Source organism: Balaenoptera musculus, chromosome 16 (genome assembly GCF_009873245.2).
Source record: "Balaenoptera musculus isolate JJ_BM4_2016_0621 chromosome 16, mBalMus1.pri.v3, whole genome shotgun sequence".
Taxonomy (NCBI): domain Eukaryota; kingdom Metazoa; phylum Chordata; class Mammalia; order Artiodactyla; family Balaenopteridae; genus Balaenoptera; species Balaenoptera musculus.
This window is the reverse complement of record NC_045800.1, coordinates 70,635,710-70,657,722: the sequence shown is the minus strand read 5'-3', so window position 1 is coordinate 70,657,722 and position 22,013 is coordinate 70,635,710. Positions and strand designations below refer to the sequence as shown.

Here is a 22,013-nt window from a genome sequence, read left to right as displayed (position 1 = left end):
CTAAACTTTCAGTTTTAGTGTAAAGGGATGCTCCTCTCAGGAATATCTGCATTTTGACAGAAAGAACAAATTTCTAAGAATGCAAACTTCCAACCCTATAGCAAGGCATTAGGGAAAGTCAAGTGGAATTTGGGAGCAGGAGTGTTCTTCCAGTGCCCCCCAAAACCACTCCAAACTGGAGGTCAGCAAAGCTCTGATTCATTTGTTCTATCTCTATTAAGACTTCACTGACTAAAGACTACCTAGACATCCAAATTCAACACACTTAATTTTTTTAACATTGAAATACCTTTAAAGAAAGAAGTTGCCAAGGTCTTATTCTATATTATTATCAACCAGGGGTAATTTTGCCCCCCCCAGCCAATATCTGGAGATATATATGGTTATCACAATGGGGTGAAGTGGGGGGCAATTGGTGCTACTGTCATCTACAGGGTAGAGGCCAGGGATGTTTCTAAGCATCCTACAATGCACAGGACAGCTCCCACAACAAAGAATTAGTCAATCCAAAATGTCAGTGATGTGGAAGTTGAGAAACCCTGCTCTTACATGATTTAACTCCTATAAAGTTGATATTTAAATGATTAAAAACATTAATGCCAGTGAAATTACTGCGCCCATGGTAAGACTAAAAATGACCATAATTGGAAGGATTTGCACTATTTTCTAAGCATTTCTGGAACATCTTAATTCTGGCTCTGAATTATTTAAATTACTTTTTCAAAACAGTCAATTGAATAAAATGAAGAGTCTTTATATAGTTCACAAAAGTTTTTCTATTTTGGAAATGAGAGTTTTGATTAAAATTGGCATTTCTGAAACTCTAATTGCTAGTTATTGCTGGGGGAAAAATATTTCTAAGACCAGCCAGATGGGACACTTCAAGATAAGAAATTATAAGCCAATGTTCATATTCCAATCAGAAGAAAAATTCTGTTTATACATTTTTAATTCTGCTTAAATAGTAAGCAATATATTTCTTCAATTAATTCCTAAACTGCTATTAACTGGCTAGCTAATTTTCTAACATTGGGTTTAACTCCCCCAAATCTTTTTAGATTATTAATAAGCAGAACAGCATCTTTATAAGAACACTCTGTATATCAGGGACTCTATAAATTCTAACGGAATCAGATTGGTTTCTGATTACGACAAATCATATCTCTTTGTAGATGTACAATGTGCCCATAGAAACTTAAAATGTCCGTTTTTCAAAACCCATTTCTGACTGAAATATAATGAAGTGTTTCAGTTTACATGCCCAGAACCAGAACAACAGAAATGTCTTCTTGACATTAACACTTAGTAAGTCTTTGGAACATGACCTCTACCTCTTTGGTAACTTCTGCTCTCCCACATCAGAAAGCTCCCTCTCAACCCTTTGTCACTCCCCTCTCTTCTTCCTTTTCCTTTCTGCCATTTTGGATGGGAAAGACTTACAGTGGAGGAATGTGAGGAAAACCATAATGATTCCTTCTGCCATCCATGAGACTAAAAACTGTCCCCAAACAGGAAAAGATGGCCAAGTGAAGGCTTTCATTTACTGAATTCTATCTCAAGCCCTTCCAAACATAAGACTCTTCAAGCCATATACACACACACAAAAAAAGTTGTTTTTTGAGGGTTTTGCTTTTGGTAGATTTATGGAACTGTTTCCTTTTATTCAACTTTGCTGAAAGCCAACGAGAAAGAACTCTAAATTAAGGTACATCTCTTACTAGTTGCTTGGGTTTGACAAATAAAGCAATCCTCAAAATCAAGTAGTGTGCACTTCTTTTAAAAGCTCTATTTGTCTGACATAATATAACAGCAAGATGGTTAGGCAAATAAATGGCATTACTTAACATAATCACTTAATGTTGTGCAACCAACCTCAGGTCTCATTGTTTTATCGCTTGCAAAGTGTTTGATGATAATAAAGTTGATTGTTAGTGTGAAGAGATAAATTGTTCAGTAGTTAGAGTTGTTAATGAAAGCAAAAGAACACAAAAGAGGAAAAATAGGTTTTAGCAGCCCAAATTCATTGCTAATTGCTTGTGCATTCATTATAGGCTGACCACAGCTAATTACCTAATTAAACTAAAGCTCTGCTACCTTAGAGGAATTTCTAGAGCTATGATGTTGGTTGTCAATTACCTCAGCAGGTCTGATTGAAATGAGTAGTTAACTCAAGGCATGTTTTGCTTTTCCCAGTAGCAATACACGGCACTCTTGTTGCATAATATATGCTTAGAATGAAAAAAAAAAAGTTTTCCTTAAAAAATACTATGGAACCTTAACAATAACGGTAAACCTTATTTTAAACAAGAGTTCTTGCTCATTTTATTCAATAATTTATATTCAGGAAATGTCAAGATAATCTACTTTAGGTAGACAACACAGACACAAAGGAGAAATCAGGTATCACTGTATGCATGTTACTGAGTGTCTAGTCACATACTGTTTTTAAAAATACATTTTAAAAAGTGTCTTTTGTGATGCTCTGCAGTATTTCACAGGATGAAATTATACTACTTAATTTTATATAATATTTTAGATTCATAAGTTTTTTTTTTTAAAGCTGGAAGAAAAGTAGTAAATCATCTAGACTAAATTATTCGTTGTATAAATAAGGGAACCAAGGTTCCAAGAAGTGAAATGACTTACCCAAAGTCACGCACTGGGTTCCTAGAACCAGGAGTAGAACTGGTATCCTGCCAGTCTATTGTTCTTTCTTCTTTGATTCCTGCTTTCCACTTTCAAATTGTACCATCATTTCTCAGGCTTCCTCTAAATGCTGTAACAGAGCATCTAGTTGGACAAGGTTTTTGGTTTGTTTGCTTATGTTCAAAAGGCTTTGATTAGTAGCATTTTACTCCTCCAAAGAAACACATGTAATACTGTCCCTATTTATTTCAAGTCAGTCAAATGTCTCAGGATGTATTCTAAGGTGAACACTCAAGGGAGCAGATTTTTTTAAAAAGTTATTGTTCGCCTTGCCCAACTAAAAAGGAAAAGATGATAAACTTATGGTGGATTTTATTAATCAGAGTGTTCAAGCAATTGAATTGCACCCGATATATTGTTCCTAGGGAATTTGATCCTAAATCAATGGACCATAAATCATCAAGCAATATTTACTAAGCATCCCTTGAGAAAGGCATTTCCCAAGAAAGTATGATTTCATTCTCAAGAGTTTTCCCACTTCCCTTGATTCTGGGCTATGGTGCCTGTTCCTTGCAAGGACACAGAATTCTGGAACCCTCCTCTGCCCCTTTCACAGCCATTTTTCAGGTAGGCACCAGCAATGAATATCCAGTTCTTTTCTGCCAAGTTAAAGAGGATGATTTTCCCTTTCACTGCCTCTTGAAGATGAACATCAACTGTTTCACTACTTGCGATTCAAATCCATTAATTAAAATAAATATAAAGTAAAAAACATCTCTCTTTCAGCCAAGAGGAAAAGGACAGATGGGGAAGCGGAGGAGGTGGAGATACCTCATGTCTTCTTAAAGGGAAAAAAAAAAGGGAAAGAAAAACAAGAAGCATGAAATTGGGGGAAAAAGTTAATTAAGAGAGGTAAAGGGTGTTTAGATTTAATTTACAGTTCAGAACTATTTTGGGTCTTATAATAATTGCACTACTTAAAGGAGAAGAGGAAAACCTCTCTAATATCAAATTGGTAAGGGGAGTGTTAAATCACCTCCAAAAATGGTGACTCCTGGCCTTTGGCTATGCTTCACCCTGAGCATAGCAAAAACTTCTCTACATTATTGACTTGCAAAAGCCGCACCTTTTTTTGCTTCCCCCTCAACCTCTCTCTGCATGCTCCCAATTTTTAATTTCTTTCTCCCTTGCCTCCCATTGCCTGAAAAAAGACACTGGCAAGGAAGAGAAAAAGGAGTTAGTTTAAGTCCTTCTCCATCCCAACCCTACATTCATCAGTATGTAGAACCACACAGAAAACAAAGCTATATCACACAAAACAACCTCTGCAATTTTTTGGTGCAACGTGAACACCTAAAGTCTGACCTGAACACTACATACTACTGGGCCTGGCATACTTAACGGAACAGCCCATATACCAAAGTGATCTGATTTCAGATAACCACGCAAAGTTAAACCAGAGTAGAGTGGAGCAGAGTTACTTTATAAGACCTTAGTGGAGATGGACAGAGCTAAGAGTTACACTGTAATAATTTTAGATAAATGAGAAGAAAGAAAATACGTATGTTTGCCATGCCTAGAACTAGTTCTTCTGCCTTCACAACTATTTATTTTTTCTTACAACTTGACATTCATTCATGATAATGGATGGAAAAATATGCTAAATTTCTTAAAAACTGAAAGGAAAGCTACAATAGAAACCCAAAATATTTCAAATATAAATAAGTACAACTGAGTCCAAAAGTAGAAAAAAATTTTTATCAATTTATTTATCATGTTCTATAGCAAATTAAAAGGCAGATATAGGAGTAAGTTGGCAAGAGGTACTCGGAAAAAAGAAACCTTCCTGCCCACTTTAAAAAAACTACTAGCCTACTGTAGGCTAGGAACACTGAGCATTTGAGAATGTCAGTACTTTTGTACTCTTTTGACTGGGTCCAAGCGTGATCAAAAGAGATGGACAAAATGAATTCTGAAAAATGATTTGAGGGCTTCCCTGGTGGCGCAGTGGTTAAGAATCCGCCTGCCAATGCAGGGGACACGGCTTTGAGCCCTGGTCCAGGAAGATCCCACATGCCGTGGAGCAACTAAGCCCGTGCACCACAACTACTAAGCGTGTGCTCTAGAGCCCACGTGCCAGAACTACTGAAGCCCTCATGCCAAGAGCCCAAGCTCCGCAACAAGAGAAGCCACCGCAATGAGAAGCCCGCGCACTGCAACGAACAGTAGCCCCCGCTCACCGCCACTAGAGAAAGCCCGCGCGCAGCAACGAAGACCCAACGCAGCCCAAAAAATTAATTAATTAATTAATTAAATTTTTTTAAAAAAGAAAGAAAAATGATTTGAGAAAAAGTCAGAACATGATCTATCCCATGAATTAAGGAAAATAAGTCCTCATAAAGAAGAGGGCCAGGGGAAGAAGAATGAAAGATAAACTATAAGCCAAGTTCCCAAAGAATGAATAGATCATATAAATGAGCAGGTAGAATTAAGAAAAGATGTGTGTGTGTGTGTGTGTGTGCATGCTGGGGGCTCTTCCAATTCTTCTTGCTTCCTGATTAATTAAGCAACTGTTAAAAAAAAACCTCAGCTTTACTCATGCTTCTGTGTGCTTCCCTCATTCCTAAATTTAATAGTTAGATGTGGGCAGGAGGTGAGATTTCAGCTTTATCAGTCTTACCTATCACCACGTAGCTGTCAGCTCATGAAAAAGAATATATGCGAACAGAACATACTTTAAGAAACAGATTGCCAGAGCAACAGCTCATCAGCAAGCCCTGCAGCTCCACCTACAAAGCAGATTCCTAATCTTTACGCTAGTGTTCTTTTCTCTAGATTACTGCCTTCAACTGGGCTTTCTACGCTGTTACATCGCCCCCCACCAATCTCTGAAAAGCGCAAAACAGATCAAGTCATTCTCCTGCCCAGTGCTCTCTGAAAGCTTGTTACAACACTTATAATCCAACTCCCTACCATGGCCCTCAACTCCCTGTAACACCCCAATCAGGGCCTATAAGGCCTGTGGAATATGTCCCTTGCCTACCTCCCCAACTTCATCTCCCTCCAGGAACTCTGAAGGTCACTACATAGCCTATCCCCACCAGCCTTCATTCTTGTTCCCAATTATACCAAGCTCCTTTACATCTGGTCAAAGTCATGGTCTCCAATACTCTGTTTGACATCCTTAGGGCTATTTTCCTAGTCTTGGAATGCTCTGACCCCAGATTTTTCCACAACTGACTCCTTAATATTCAGAACCAAACATTATCTTCTGGTCACACCTGACAACTCAGTAACACACACACACACACACACACACATCACACCACCATCCTGTTTGTCTTTATAAACTCATTTCTGAAACTATGTTGCTCATTTATTTGTATTGTGTAACAACCTCCAACCCCAAAATACACACACACAGACACACACACACATGTAAATTCCTTGAATTCCAATATTCTTTGCCAAATCCTCAAAGCCTAGAACAATGCCTGGTACCTAATAAATACTCACTATTTATCGAATGATAGATTCCATCTGTCCCAAACTTTTCCCAAATCTTGTTTCTGTCTTGTATTTCTACCTCTTGTTCACTATCACTTCTCTTTTGTCTGTTCTCCTTTCTGAATGTCTTTTGGTCTTCATTCTGCTTACTGCAACACAAAGGAAAACAGAACAAGGAGCATAAAAAGAAGGACGTTATTGGTAATAGAAACCCAGTCAGCCTATGCTACTGGCAGTGGGGCAGAAGGCCAAATATTGCAAAATGCTTCTTAAGGGCAAAAGCCATTAGGATGGATCTCATCCATTAGAGCAGCTCTTAAGGACAGTTTCAAACAGGAATTATGGAGGTAGCCTGTCTGTGGCCTAAAAAAAGTACCATATGCCTTATGGACACTCAGCAGTTCTTAAAAACTTTAATGTGCAAAAGATTCAGATGAAGATTCTGAGATGATCTGAGAAGCTGCACTTTCAACAAATACCCCCAGGTGATTCTGATAAAGGCAGTCTTAGGAAACTTTGAACTCTCAGGCCAAACAATGAACAGCAAGGACCTGAGGGATGATATTACCAGGTGAATAATTAACCAATAAAAATAATCTTTTTTTTTTAAATCTCTACCTTGAACCTAATTCTCAAGACAAGCAAATCCCATTATTTGCTCAATATTATTTAAATTCATTGGTCCTTACAGCTTTTAACAATTTTGAAAGTATAATAATAGCTACTATTATGAGACAGCTACTATGGTATCATCAGTGTTTTACACATGCATCTTAATATCTCATTTTATAGATGAGCTTCAGTTAAATAAGTACGGACAACTACTAAGAAGTAACAGATGTGTTAATAAAGTCTGTGATCTATGGAGTCTACACCTCCCACTAATTATACCTTAATAGAAATAAAATCAATAAATAAAAATCCAGATTTTTAAATGAATAGAGGGCATTTTTTTTCTCTTAATTTAAATATTACTCACTTTAGAAAAAGATTGCATGGGATTTCATTACATGAACTTCAACAGTACATTTAAGTACCTTAACAATGGCATGCCAACCTCTGAAAACGAATAAAACTTGAGTCCTTTTCTAAAACAATCACCCTCTCAATCGAAATCACCAAATATTAAGAACTGGTTCATTATTTACAGATCTAGCAGTGGTTTTCAAACTGGGCTGATAATTAAGAATCACTTAAGGAGCATCTTACAAATTAAAATTCTGGGCTTCACACCAGTTCTTCTGAATCAGAATCTCTTGGGTTTGACCCCCAAATCTTTATTTTTATAATGCTCCCCAGGGTCTTCTGATGAGTAAGGAGAGTTCAGAATAACTGTTACCCTAACTCCAGATTCTACAAGTAAATAAACTGAGGATATAAAAGGGTAGAGTCTGCTAAAGACAGACAACTTTAAGTAGCAGTAAGTAGCACAGTAGGCTGGAAAAACAATATCCTAACTCCACATTTAGTGCTTTTAACACCAATTCAAGCTGCCGGTTTTGGTAAAACTGTACTTATTTCTGCTCTGCTTAGGCACTGTCAATTATTCGCTATCCTCTTGCAACTTATTCCCTCATCTGCAAACTGGGAATAATAATAATGCCTACCTCTTAAGAGTTGCTGTGAGGATTACTATAATATTCATTAGGTAATGTACTTAACACAATGCCTGGCAAATACTGAGTGCTCCTTAGATAGGTTACATAGCCCACTAAAAAAGCATGCCTTTTTTTAACTGGAGAGAATTTACTGCACCACTCCAATTACAAAATGAGTAAGAAACCCTTATTTAGCTTTGGAAATCCAAAAGGACTTTAAACTCAGGGTAAGGTTAAGGTCAAGAGTTTGCCTGATTCTCCCACAACAAGGTTTCTCACAGGAAGCCTCAGAATCATCTAATGAACCAATCTCTGGATGAAGACCAGGCATCTGTATTTTTAAAAAGCTCCCCTCCCCCCCTAACCAAGTGCTTCTTGGGCAATCTAAGGTTTGATAACCATTAGTATACGGAATCGGTGACCACAGCAAATAGCCTCTCAAGTTCCCCCCAAAAAACTATCGTACTCTGTAACCAGAAGAGCAGCGTCATCAGACCCTGATGCAAACAACAGCTGGGGACGGCTGGGTAGAGTAACTGTGGTGCTCACCAGGGACAGTCTCGACCCTCTCATCTCCTCAGAAACTTAGGAAATTACGAAAGCGCGGTCCCGTAACCCCTGTGGCAGACAGTGCCGCCTGGACGGCCACAAGGAGCTAAAGTTAACTCAACAGCCTCATTCCCAAGGCTAAGGCCACAGGAAAGCGACCTTGGAACGCTGACCAGGCCCGAGCGGCGTCAGAAGGTTAACAACCCCCTTGCCTGGTTCCTTGAGACTGCCAAGAGCCTCCACCACACCACAGGCCAGACGCCGGAAGTGCGTCACCCCAACCTGCTGAGGAATGCCGGGAGTTGTAGTTAACTGGCTACTTCTCTGGTGCCCCAATTCGCCTTTCTTCAAACAAGCAAACACCTTGGGACCGTACTAAAGGTCGCTTTATGACCCACCTATCTAATCCTTCCCTTTTCCAGCTGACAAAGGGAACTCTCTGAGAGCGCATGCGGAATACCGGACTACAAGTCCCAGCATGCTCTGAAAGGCGCCGGGAACGCCTGAGCACCGCCGTAGGTGCGGGCCGCATGAATGGAGCTTCGGGCGTAAGGCAAAGCCTACCACCGTCCGCGCGGCCGGTACCTGCTCCCGGAGCGTGAGTGCGGGGTGTGGGCCGTGCGCGTGCGCGCTCAAAGGGAGCGCGAGGCGGGCGTGCCCGGCCGTAGCGGGCGCGTGGCCGCTGAGGCGGGCGGCAGTAGAGCCGCTCGCCCGACTGGCCGGTAGTTGCGGGGCCTCCTGCCTCGCCGGGTGTTGCGGGCAGCCGTGGCGGCCGCCGGGGACCGCAAGGGGCGGAGGAAAGCTGGGGGTGGAGGGGGCCGGCCTCGGCACGCAGAGGAACAGCAGGGCATGCCCCGAGACAACATGGCCTCCCTGATCCAACGGATAGCCCGCCAGGCGTGCCTCACCTTCCGGGGCAGCGGGGGCAGCCGCAGCTCTTCCGACCGCGGCGAGGCGCCAGGCCCCGAGGCGCCGATGTCGCAGGGCTTCCCGGAGAACCTGAGCAAGCTGAAGAGCCTGCTGACCCTGGTCCGCGCGGAGGACCTGAACATCTCCCCGCGCAAGGCCACGCTGCAGCCGCTGAGGCCCAACCTGCCGCCAGTCACCTATATGCACATCTGCGAGACAGACGGCTTCAGCCTCGGCGTGTTCCTGCTGAAGAGCGGCACCTCCATCCCGCTGCACGACCACCCGGGCATGCACGGCATCCTCAAGGTGCTCTACGGCACCGTGCGCATCAGCTGCATGGACAAGCTGGAGGTGGGCAGCGGGCAACGGCCGCGGGCCCCGCCACCCGAGCAGCAGTTCGAGCCGGCGTTGCAGCCCGGGGAGCGGGACGCGGTAAGGCCGGGTGTGCTGCGCTCGCGGGCGGAGTACACGGCGGCCAGCGGCCCCTGCGTCCTCACGCCGCACCGGGACAACCTGCACCAGATCGACGCTGTGGAGGGGCCCGCCGCTTTCCTGGACATCCTGGCCCCGCCCTACGACCCCGACGACGGCCGGGACTGCCACTATTACCGGGTGCTGGAGCCTGTCAGGGCCAGGGAGGCCTCCGGCTCGGCCTGTGACCTGCCCCGAGAGGTGTGGCTCCTGGAGACCCCGCAGGCCGATGACTTCTGGTGCGAGGGGGAGCCCTATCCAGGTCCCAAGGTCTTCCCTTGAAGCCGCTGGCGCCCGGGATTGGTGGGCCGAAGACATGCCCTACTCGTATCTGGGCTTGGCTGGCCGCGTCCCATCACAAGGGCTCTCTTCCTTCCCCCAGGCCTGGGCGTTGGATCTACTGGAATGGGCTGTAGCCGCTTCCTCGGGAGCCTTGCGAAGCGCGGCGACTGGACTGCAGACCCTGGGCACCGTTTTGGGGGCGGAGTAGGCGGGGAAGCTAGGTTGCTTCCTGGCTCTGTCACTGCCACTGGGGTTTTGATTTGTGGGGAGGGGGCAGGGGTCTTATTTGAAGCGCTTCCATCCTCAAGCCATAATGAAGTTCCCCATCCTATACAAAATACACTAAGTGATTTTCTCCGCCCCCCTCTTTGGGTAAATAGGGTTTGTTTTCCACTTACGTCCTTAAGCCCTTTTACTTCTTATTGTTATAGTTCTAACTTACTGACTTTGCATGACCTAGTGGTTTGAATTGTTTTTAGTTCAAGTCATTGATAAAAACTAGGTTTAAAGAGATGAGCTACTATTTAAAGTGAGCTGTCCGGCCTAATTAAGTCGTTGTGAAAATTAAAACCATTTTTCCAGAGTTGGGGGGTTACCCCCAAACGTAACGATGCATGTAGAGGGCAAGATTTATTTTCTTTCCTCCCCTTGCCCAGTAACCACATCTGGGTTACTCTGGCAGCATCTACTAAGAAATTCAAGCACCTGCATATCTCAGTGACAAATGGTCACTTAGAGCTTCCCGATGAGTCTCCAGATCTCTGAGTTGAGCAGATTTCTTGTTGCAGATTCACCTTTAATGCAAAAACTGTATTATCCTCAAGTGACTTTTTTTGTCTTAGTGTACTTTAAGAAGTAATAGGGTAATTCTGTATTTTCTAACCATAAGATTCAGAGGAGCTGAATCGGTATGCTTCCAAACAACTGAATGTAAAACACCCTTAGCCAGCTGTTAAATTCTGTGCCCATATTTACTTCCAGTATTTTCCTGCAAAAGTAGAGGAAAATGTTCATGACTGTTTCAGATTCTCTCAGGAGTTCTAACGTTCCAGAGGGCTGCTGATTCCAGCTGTGTTGTTGGTGGCAGTGTTCTCAGAACCCTGTCCCTCAAATAGGAGAGAGCCAGTGCTTGCTTCATCTAGGGTGAGTTTTCTGCAGGAAGAGAGAGAGGCACAGATGATCAAGGCTAGAAAATTGAGAATTAACTATACTGCTGGCCACTTTAGGGCACCAAAACTTGGGACAAAACACTTCCCACTCCCAACCGCTTGAAATGAACAGCTGTGTTGTGACTAGTTTTATTTTTGTCCTTTTAATTGGCTGAGCTTTACCTTGTTTACAAATGTATTGACACCATTTGCTTCAGGCCAAGGAACACTCCTGTTTCCCCCTTTTTACTATTTATAGGACTCTTTTTTCCACAAAACTTTTAATAAAAACAAACTGTAGAAATAAACACATTAAAATTTGTCCAGCTGTTGTCTAAGCCCTCTTGATTGACTTGCCCATGTGGCAGTTGAGTTCTAATATCTGTAATAAAGGGAGATTTGCTATTGGTGGGAAGTGATGACCCTGTAAGGAAGCAGTATGTGCCTTTGCCTCTTTCTGCACACTGGGTTAGAGGCCCAGAGTGAAGGAATATTTGTTCCCAAATTTAAAAATAGAATGAAAAAGCAAATTCTTAATGACTTTTCTTAAAAAACAAATTACAAAAAGATGCTACTAAACATGATATGCCACTGTGTTGTAAAACCTGACACAAGCGTAATGCATTTCTTCCAAGTTTGCTAAAATTGTTTTATGGTAGTGTCACATTCTGGTGTGGTTTAGTATACCATAGGGGCAGTTTGAAGCAGTTCTTCAGGCCATTCAGTTTGAAATTAAATTCTAGATATGCAAATGATGATTTTCTTTAAAATTGTTCACAAAATGGGTTTTTTTCATAGCACAATGATGAATGTGTATGGTTATCACATACCTACCTGTTTTGAATTATATTGTAGCAAAAAGTTGATCAACTTACAACAATTGTTGATAATGATGTATAGGTTATAATACAATCTGGAGTACATTAAACCTACAAAAACTCATGCTGGCAACAAGACAGTAATAAAGGAGAAATTGTTTTTTCAAACTTCATTATAAAAAATTTTTAAGTTCTCAATTACAAGCAAGTTGAATGAAAAAGACTTAAGGTGCTTTTCAAAAGAGTAACTGAAATTATCGCAGGCCAAAACAGCAATATATCTCTCTAATTTAGTTCAATAAGAACAGTGAAACTTTTGGTTCACTAATAATTCTGAGTAAATTAATGGTGAAAACAAAATTAACTTGTTTAGTGAGCCACTAAGGAAAGAATATTCTTAATACAAAGACAGAATGTGGTGCAGAAAAGCCTTGCACCTTTCTGCGTAAACTGTTAGATGTGACTGCTGTTGTGTTTCCATATATTCCTGCAATATGGGTAACAACTGTGGGGAAAAAAGTTGTCTTCTACAAAGACTAATGAGCACAATGATACTAATCACTTAACTTTCTGTTGAATAACAAATGCAATAATTGCCTCTCATGGGTGAGAAGTTGTCTAATACTTCTAAAGCTTTTTAATTCTCTGGTTATATCAATTCAGAGTGTTGTATATCTACCTACTACTTTATGAGAATTGATTTTTTTATTAAGCCTAATTTGCATGGATTGAGTTTACACCAGCTGCTGTTTATCAGTGAAAATGGTGAACCTTTTTTTAAAGTAATGTGTGTTTGTCAACAGGAGTGGGTTATCTGATCTTTTAATGCTAACAGCCCTTAACTTCTCCCAAAACTCACAACTTATGTTCCTTCTTTTGCATTGTTCCCTTGTAGGTGCCTTAGTCTAGGCATCGCAGGACTCTCATCACTCATTTATTCCAAATGACTTGGAATCTTGTGCTCTAGCTCTACTGTTCAACAAAAAAGCAATATATCTTTAATTCAGGGCTCTGCCCATTGCTATTCAACTCTAACCTGAGGGCAGTGCCACTCCTGTAACTCTCCTGTTCTGAATTCAGAACTTCACGTCACAAACAGAAGCTGACCATTGATTATTCCAGTGCAATGAGTGTCAAAGAAGGAAATCATTTGTTAAGCCACATATAGATACTGAATCTTCTGATCCAGGGATGTTTACATTTCTAGATTAAAATCAGTGTACTTGTGGAAAATAAAGTCATTTTTGAAATTGTTTAGAGGTAAATCTTATTTGATTATTGCAAAAGGGAAAAGGAAAATATTACTTGCTATGATGCCTACATTTGAATTGCTGTTAAACGTTCACAGTCTGTATAGTAAGATTATGTTGTACTAAAAACTGGGGGCCTTCTGCAGATTCTAAAGTCCAAGTAATAATATAAGCTTAATAGTTTATCTCCCTGAGTGTGATCTTTGAAACAGCCTGATTGACAAAACATCTGAAATTATTTAACATGCAATCATAACTATTTTGCTGCAACGAAAATACTCCTTTTATATTTAACCTGAGGAAAATAAGCTAGTGTAAGAAAACAAAAATACTTTCATTCATGGAGGAAAGAACCTTTGGACTTAAATATTTTCTTGTCTTTCCTTTTTCTGTAAAATGTATTTAATTGTAATTTGGATTGGCAGCATTTTAGGCACTTGTGATGATACTGACTATTCTTTCCCACCACCACCCCCCCCCCAAAGTAGTATTGAACTGTTAAAGCATCACTACAGCCATTTCTAATATATGCCAGACAATTTGCCTTAATTTCATTAGCAGTTAGGATATTGAAATTAAATAGCCTGGTTTATGAATAATTGGAAACCTTATTTAGGTTTAATAGACCTATTTTTAATGTGTACTGAACCATCTCAACTGCATTATGATCTTTAAGGAATTACTCTCCAGAAGTTTATTTTTAATAAGAATTCCTAGTAACAGCTGAAACATCAATAATATTATGTAATAAAGCATACTGAATAAAAGAAAGCAGACAGCTTTATATGCTTTATTTCTTGAGCAAAGTAAAAAATGAGACACCTGTGAACAGTACCCTGAATGTTTCAAGCAGATAATAAAATCTGATTAAAGATTGACCTAACCTATTGAAATCAAGGAATAAAATCCACAAGGTTGGCTCTGAGAAAACACCAAGGTGTGTTCCTTATGGTATGTATGTTATGCCACTTCACCAAGCCCACATCAAGGCGAAAGTGATTATGTAATCAATTTGACTATCACCAAAATGTATTTCATCTTATTAAAAAGAGATTTTTAGTCTGTTGCTTTGTTAACAATTGTTTACGTTGTCTTAATTGAAGGTGCTCTGAAATTAAAATTTGGCAAGACAATTTAAATCACATAAAACTTAGGTGTATTATATTTTAATATAATGACATTTTGGTAGGAGAGTAGTATCATTAAAAACACAATTATCAAAATGTGGCATTGTTTTATACATATTTCTTTAAGAAAATTGGCCAAGCAAGGATGATAGTATGCTGACAAGCTAGGAAATATGAATCTAATGGAATGACACCAGGCACTAGAACAATCTGACACTGACGTTTAGAAACTTCCATTTAGTAGTTACTAGAGCTATTATGCATCTTTGAAATAAGGACAGGAAGGAAATAAGGGTTAGTTACCTTCACAAATTAGATTTCGAATTCTAGTGATGGTAAGGGCAAAAAGTAGTTTCCAGGAGAAGCTGTCACTGTCTGCTGTTCTAAAATACAGGCCATCTATTATCAGCCACGCCTGAGAGAGTCTAACAGTGCCAAAGGACAGACGACAGGGTTTTCAGATGATGTAGCTAAACAGTGGGCGCTCCAGTGTGTTACATTTGTGTAAGGATCCAGAGGCAGCAAGTGACGTTAAATGATATTTAGGCCCAATTTTAGAGTAAAGAAAGATAACTTCACAAAGACAGTCTGCATTGTATGATACGTAGTTAACTATGGGGGGGGGGGCGGTGAATTTATATTTTAAAATCACTACAAAAGGCTTGCAGTAAAATGACCCTTATAGTGCATTGTTTTGCAAACCATTATCCAGTGCCATGGAGGACCATTTTTGCCTATTTGATTGATTGTCTTTGAGGTTTTCTTAAGGCTGGTACACACTTATCTAAAAAGGTGAATAGTCTCCAGACCCACCAAACCTATGGCAGTGTAATGATCCTTCTGAATAGGTGTAACTGGGGAGACAAGGCTGGAGAGAAATGAGTCCTGGGGTAATTCCTTTGGCAACCTATTAATGCTGTCATCAGCAGTGTCTCAGTTCATTTTTGATCTGAAGAGGCGATAGCGCTTTTCAAAAAGTTTTCTGTGGTCATGAGACTAATCCTGGAACCTGAAAGTCATTTCCAGCTTGACCACGCCACCACACTTTCCACAAAGCCACATCTCGTCTGAGTTCCTGGCCCTGGTCAGGGTTCTGAAAACAGCCGCAAATGTGTAGTCTCCGAGTGGGCACTTGTTTGTAAGTATTTATTTTCCGGAGCCCACTCAGGAGCAGAGAGAAGTTATAGGCTGTTATAGAGGACGGAACAATGAGTCAAAACAACGCCTCCCCACTTTTACACTAACGCATGGGGGAAATCCCCGGAACGCTAGCGTTTGATTATGAATGGAGATTGCTTTGGGGCGAGAGGGCTGGTGTTGAAAGGCTAGCAAAGAAGACTTGGAGATCCTGGCTTGGTCAAAGTACTAAAACCCACTGACTGGGTACTGTTGAAGTCCCACCCAATAAATCTTTCATAAGTAATTTCTGCAGCAAAAATATTGTTGAAAAGTATTTATTTACATCATAGTCATAAACCATTCCTTATCTGAACTTTAGTTAGTGGTTTTGTGTTAGAATAAATCATTTATATTTCCACAACTATTAAGAGCTAATAACCAAACAAGTCAGCTCCAGTAACATTATGTACATTCCTGCAATTTGACTACAAAGGTAACACTTTTAAGTCACAAAACAGAGCATACAAAAATATACTTTCTAAAAAAAATTCCAAATATTAATAGGCAGAAATATACAGCCATACTAAACCCAGGGAGTGATGGTTTTTTTTTCTATAGTAAGGCAACCCATTTACATGCAGACCCTGTAACATTGTCTACATCACACAAGGCACCAAGGACATTTCCAACACAACTGCATGCATCCTAGTTTCAGAGAATATATATGTACATCCCCCTTTAAATAAGTTAACCTTTGACTCATTTTGAGATCATAAATGCTTTACTTTTTTTTCCCAAAGGTTCAGAACTTGGAGAACAGTGCACATCAAAAATACACAAAATCTGAATGGATATACACTGAAAAAATAGTCTTTACATTTCTCAACCACTCAAAAAGGAGCAGATATTGCTATGTCCCTCCCATCACATTGCACTTCTGTTCTCTGAGTTTATAATACATATTGCTTAAAGGGTTGAGATGACTAGATAAGCTTTGATTCACTGTTCTAGGGCCACAGAATGCAGCTTTATAAAGGCCATGCTTCACCCACTGTACAGCATCCCCCAAATCAGTCCCAAGCCATAAAGTGCACATCAGTTTTGCTTCTGCCTTTTTTGCTCTCCCCACCTGAAGGGATGAGCATCTCCCAACCTACTGTAGAAAAAGTCTCAGATCAATTCTGACATCCAGAGTCAAAAACCTGTAACCAGTCAAAATAAGAGAGGGGAAACAAAACCTAGTCAAACAACCCTTTAAAGTAGGGTCATGCCTCAGCCCTCTAGGCCAGGGACCCCCACCCAACCCCCTTCTGAGCCTCCCCATTACCTTGGGGTGACAGTCAACTCACCTAAGAGAGACTAAGGTGGGCTAACTTTTAGGAAGGACCTGCTTCTAAGTGGAAAGGGGTGGGGGCAGTGCTAGGCTCCTAAGGCCCTTTGCCCAACGAAATGAGGGAAGGGCAGGAATGGGTGGTAGTGTTTGTCGTGCAGCTCCAGTGGATGAAGGGCCTCAAGGAGCTGGTGTGTCAACCTGAGTCTCATCTCAAGGTGTCCGGGTCCGAGATGAGCAAGGGCCGAGTGACCCTCCACCAATAGTGCTGCTGTTGCTGCCGCACAGGGTCCCCCCAGCCTGCGCGCCCCCAGTGCAGGAGGTGCTGGAGGCGGCCGGCACCGTCGAGGAGGGGGCACTGCTCTTGCGTTCCTTCTGCCTCAGGTGGATCTTGGTGTGGCGCTTCCTCTCATCACTCCGGGCAAACTTGCGGCCACAGTAATCACAGGCAAAGGGCTTCTCGCCAGTGTGGGTGCGGATGTGGGTAGTGAGGTGGTCGCTGCGGCTGAAGTTGCGCATGCAGATCCGACACTGGAAGGGCTTGTGCCCCGTGTGGATTCGGATGTGCCGTGTTAGCTCGTCGGAGCGGGAGAAGCGCCGGTCACAGCCTTCTGCTGGGCACGGGTAGGGCCTCTCATGCACTGGGGTCTTGCTAGGCCTGTTGGGGTACTTTCGAGGCCTCAAAATAGGCCGCAGCGGCAGATGGTGTGGGTTATAGGCAGCAGCAGCGGCAGCTGCGGAGCCGCTGCCAGGTAGCCGGGGTCCCTCGCTGCCTCCACTGGCCCCTGGCCCTGTGGCCCCAGCACTGGGCCCTCCCAGGGTAAAGTTGCGGATGGTGGAAAGCGGAGTGAGTGGAGGGGGGACTCGCAGGGAGTCCAGGGGGCAGGGAAAGGGCTTGCGGTCTGGGCCAGCTGCACCATGTAGGTCTCTCTGGCACTGTGATGGGAAAAATCCAGGATAGTCTGGGATCATGGGGAAGAGACCTGGGTCCGTGGCTGGCTTGGGGGACGGGTAGGAAGGAGGTGGTGGGTAGGCCAGAGAGGAGGAGGTGGAGGTGGTGGCTGCCGACAGGAACGCCGAGGGGTCCTGGTAGAGGTCTCCTGCACAGCCAGAATAAGGAGGAGGCGGCGGTGGAGAGTAGAGGTGGTCCAGGTCAGGCTGGGTCTGAGACATGGTGCATACACCCAAGGGTCCAGTGGCCAGTGGGTTGGGGGAGGCAGAGGTGACGCTGGATGAGGCTGTGGTGGAAGCTGGGGAGGTAACCCCTTGCAGGATGCCTGCACTCACAATGTTGATGATGCCTTCTGGGTAGCAGCTAGCACCGGGGTACTGGGGGTCGATGGAGAACTTGCCCATGTAAGTGAAGGTCTGGTTTCGGGGTGCAGAGACGGGAGCAAAGCTGCTGGGATATGGGAGATCCAAGGACCTCTTCTCTCCAGTCATGTCAATGTTGATCATGCCATCTGGGGAGGGGAAAGGAAGAATGGAGGTGGAGCAATGAGAATGCAGCCAAGAATCCCTTCTCACCCCCGTCTCACATGAGTCCAACCCCAAGGCCCAGGATCTTAGCACTGTAGAACTGAGGCAGAGTTCAACAGGTGAGGAAATTGTGGCCCAAAGACAGTTAGAAGAGGCTAGCCCAAGATCCTACTGTGGCAGCCAGTGACAGTCTAGGACGCAAACTACCTCCAGGAAAGCAGATGAGCACTCCCAACCCCCATATACAGCCATCTGTGGCTCTAGTCCCCAATAAAAACACCCAAAAATAGCAACAACAGTATTAAAAATTCCCCATCTGCCTGGAACTTCTCTCCCTTTCCTTTGCCTGGGGCGGGTCTCACGGCTGGGGCAGACACCACCCAGAAGACTGATCCCAGCCACTGCCGCGAAGGTGTCAGCCTGAGAGGTGAGCCAAAGAAGGGGGTCAATGATTTCCCGGCTGCTCCCCATCCCAGGTGCCTTCCTTTCCTCCCTCTCCCACTGCTGGAGGGAATCGGGCTCTGCGATGGAAGGAGGCTATAGATTTCCTTCCCCTCCCAACCTTTTCAGCCTTGCCCGACACCCGCGCGTCCTCGCCCCAGCCCAAAGACAGTGGCAGGGCTTCGGGGAAGGCGCGGGGGTTGCGGGAGACCACTTTCCACCGCATCGCCAAGGAGACTCGCGGCACCGGTGCCCGATGGGCCTCCCTAGGCAGCCAGGGGGCCGCTTCCCGCCGTTGCCCGCCCTCCACCTCCTCCTCCCCGCCTGGCCAACCCCCTCAATTTCGCGGGCGGCACGCAGGTGGGGGCGCTCCTGCAGGCCGCAGGGGGAGCGCGCTCCGAGATGTTCCCCGGGTCTCCCCTGCCGAGGAGGGAGCGGCGGACGCTTTCCTCTGGGGCTTCTCCGCCGCTCGGCTCTCCAGACGCGCAGCTTTCCTCCAGAGCCCCGAACTTTCCCGTCACTTTGCCCCTACCCCGGGAGAGGGGAGGCTGGGGTGCGGCCGGCGGAAAGGCCCGCACAAGCCCAGAAGCCTGGTGGGGCACCTCTCCTACTCTCACCCCTCGCCCGCCGGGGGCTGGGCGCGCCGCGGCGCACGCACGCTCGCTCGCTGGCAACCTGGTGCATCTGCCCGCGCGTCCAGCTCCAACGCCTGGATCCCCGCTCACGCGGGCTCCTCCTGCACCCCCTTCCATTCTTCAAAGCCAGCTGAGTCAACATCGTCCACCTCGCGCCCCGACCCTCTCCTCCAAGTCCTGCACATGCACCGAAACCCCCCCACCATCTCCGAGCTGCGTGGGTCCTGGTCCGCGAAGGGGGCACGCGGCTTACCTCCGGCCACTCCGTTCATCTGGTCAAAGGGGCCTCCCAGTTCGGCATTGGGGAAGATGGTCACCGACGTCGCGGCGAGGTCCTCCACCGGGTAGATGTTGTCAGACAGCTGGTGCACAAAACCACTGAGAGTTACTGGGATTTTGTCTACGGCCTTGGCGGTCATCATTTGCTCCTCGCACAACCTGGAGACCCAACTCCCTCGCTACCTGGAGTGTCAGAGAAGCCGTTTTGGAGAGGGATTGGACTGAGCCTAGGTAGGTATCTCCTTTTGCCCTCCACACTTAAAAGCAACTATCCACCTCAAAAAAAAATCTAACAGAAACAAAACTAGCAAACAAGTTGCTTTTTTTTAAGAAGAAAAATGGCTATTTGCCACTGACTCTCTCCTGTGTTCCGGCTGGGAAGCCAGGAGTTGCTGGTGTAGTGTTATTATAACAGTCAGTGTGTCCCCTCGCCGAGCTATTAATCAATTGCTGCTCTCCGGGTTAGACGGAAAGTGTTGCTCTAAGTATTTATGGGCAGGTCCTCAATGCCCGTGACGTCACTGCCCATATATGGACTGAGGAACAGGGCTGGGCCAGGCGGCTTTTGCCGTCACATGGCCGATTTGCATAGGGGCTCGGCTGCGCGGGCTCCTCCGGGCTCGCGACTCCCGGCTCGCAGCCCGCGAGTATCCGCGGGGGTCTGGGGCGCGGGGCCCGAGCCGCAGCCCGGGTCCAGAGCGCAGGGCCCGACGGGGATAGGGCGCGCCACGGGTCCGGCTTAGGCCACTGTGGGAGAGCGATCGGTCCGGGCTGCGGCGCGGCCTCCCGGGCGGGGAGGAATTCCGGTTCTCCGGGACTTTCCAAAAAAGGCGAAGATCCGGTGCCAGCAGCTCCGCCTCCCCAGCCCTTGTTTGGGAGCCATTCCGGAAAATTAAACTTCGGAAAGAAACCGAGCGGAGCCGAGACACTACAGTCAAACCCCTACTCACTTTCTTGGCAGCTCAAAACCGCAAGCAAAAGGAGGCAGAGAAGAAAAAAAAAAAAAAAAAGCTGCATGCATTCACGGAAGCTGACTGCTTTTTTCTGAATTACTTGGTGGAAAGAAGTAGCTGGTGATAAGAGTGAATGCGGTATTGCTTTTTTGGAAAGTCTGTTCTATTTATACAGGAGCGAAAACGGAACAGGTTTGGGGTTGTTTGTTTGTTTAAGTATTTTGGGCACCTTGGGGCGGGGGGGGGGGTAGACCCTAGGAGGAGCAGATAACTGCGGGGAGCTTCGAGAGAAATCCTCAGCCGGAGACACCCCCCACCCTTCCTCTGCCCGCGCGCTCCCCGCCCCCCTTCAGCTGCTGCGCGGAGCGGGCGCCCTTCCCGGCGCGTCTGGGCGGTCGGCAATGTGGGGGCGTCCAGATGGAGGCTTGGACACTCACCCTGCCCCGCCACACACGCGCACACACTCTTACACTCACACACGCTCCACTTCCGCTGCACACACTCCTGCCCCCGCCGCCTTCTTCACACACCCACTCGCACACCTTACGCTACACACCTCCCTGTTGACAGCGCGCCCGTGCGCTCGCCTCGCCAACAGAATGCCTGGTCGGCAGAGCGGGCGCCTGGGTTTGCTGAACAGGCTGCTCTGCGAAGACACCCATCCTCACCTTCACTGCCTGTACCTGCCGCCACCGCAGTCATCCACCCCCGAAAGCCTACCCTCCGGAGGTGCGCTCTGCCCGCACCCGAGCGCTACTCCAGAACACACAACAGGAGGAGGAATATTCTTCCTGTCCCTGGCCAAAAGCCACCTCGGGGAGCCGATCGAGGTCCAGAGTGACAGCAAACGGTGACGCTAACGCCAGTTTCGAGTCGCCATCACCGTACGCGCTTTTCCCTTTGCGTGTAAAAAAAAAAAAAAACTGGCCCCGATGGGAACCTTTCTGCTTAGTTCCCAAAGCAATTTTAAAAAACTTTTCAGAGGTCCAGATAGCGGTGGGTTCTGGCTGGCTGCACAGACCGCTTCTATCTCCCGGCGCGCCCTGGCCCACCCCCGGAGCGCTCCTGGCCTGGCCGGGGCCCCGTAGGAGGTTGGTCTCAATTGCTCAAACCTGGCGAGCGGCCGCCTGCCAGCCACTTTCCCGCCCCCAAAGCAGCCAAGGCCTGGCGTAGAGCGCGGGACAGCCTCTAGGGCCCGGCCCTGCCCTTTCCCGCGGCGGGCCAGGACTGCCCCAGCCTCGTGGGGGCCCGGGCGGCCGAGAGCCACGGCGCCACGCCGTGGAAGAAGCGCAGCGCTGCAGGAGGCTCTCCGGCCGCTCACCTGCCGCGGCCGCAGCCGCTGCGCGTCCGCTCCCGCCCGGCCCCGCGCACGGTGGTCAGGACCCCGGGGCGGCGGTGAGCTGCCTCTGCTTCTCCTCCGGCGCTCCGGTTCTCCCCCTGCCCGCAGCGAAATTGGTTCTCCCGCGGACGGC

The 22,013-nt window shown here is 45.7% G+C and overlaps 2 protein-coding genes and 1 long non-coding RNA gene across 3 annotated transcripts in view; 1 reads left to right on the top strand and 2 right to left on the bottom strand.

Annotated features, from left to right (window-relative positions):
* LOC118882971 overlaps positions 1 to 8,535 on the bottom strand; it is a 155,080-nt gene extending 146,545 nt beyond the window's left edge. Inside the window, exons 1-3 of the long non-coding RNA XR_005016899.1 lie at positions 8,301 to 8,535; positions 6,163 to 6,302; positions 2,647 to 2,776 (exon numbers count right to left, since the gene is read on the bottom strand). This is a non-coding gene — a long non-coding RNA (uncharacterized LOC118882971). The remainder of the gene's footprint in view (positions 1 to 2,646; positions 2,777 to 6,162; positions 6,303 to 8,300) is intronic.
* Positions 8,536 to 8,778: 243 nt separating this feature from the next.
* Positions 8,779 to 13,185, top strand: ADO (2-aminoethanethiol dioxygenase). Its single transcript, XM_036829049.1, has one exon. It carries the CDS (start codon positions 9,150 to 9,152, stop codon positions 9,960 to 9,962), a length of 813 nt encoding a protein of 270 aa, XP_036684944.1. The 5' UTR covers positions 8,779 to 9,149; the 3' UTR covers positions 9,963 to 13,185.
* Positions 13,186 to 15,798: 2,613 nt separating this feature from the next.
* Positions 15,799 to 20,018, bottom strand: EGR2 (early growth response 2). The gene is made up of 2 exons (XM_036827784.1): positions 19,563 to 20,018; positions 15,799 to 18,217 (listed from the first exon to the last, which is right to left on the bottom strand). Exons 1-2 carry the CDS (start codon positions 19,729 to 19,731, stop codon positions 16,968 to 16,970), a joined length of 1,419 nt encoding a protein of 472 aa, XP_036683679.1. The 5' UTR covers positions 19,732 to 20,018; the 3' UTR covers positions 15,799 to 16,967.
* Between the last annotated feature and the right edge of the window lie 1,995 nt (positions 20,019 to 22,013).

Bases quoted from the DNA above. Each gene is read 5' to 3' on its own strand.
- ADO (XM_036829049.1), top strand. From the start codon at position 9,150: ATGCCCCGAGACAACATGGCCTCCCTGATCCAACGGATAGCCCGCCAG.
- EGR2 (XM_036827784.1), bottom strand. From the start codon at position 19,731: ATGATGACCGCCAAGGCCGTAGACAAAATCCCAGTAACTCTCAGTGGT. The intron at 18,218-19,562 runs GTAAGCCGCGTG...TCCCCTCCCCAG, and splicing joins GATGAACGGAGTGGCCGGAG to ATGGCATGATCAACATTGAC.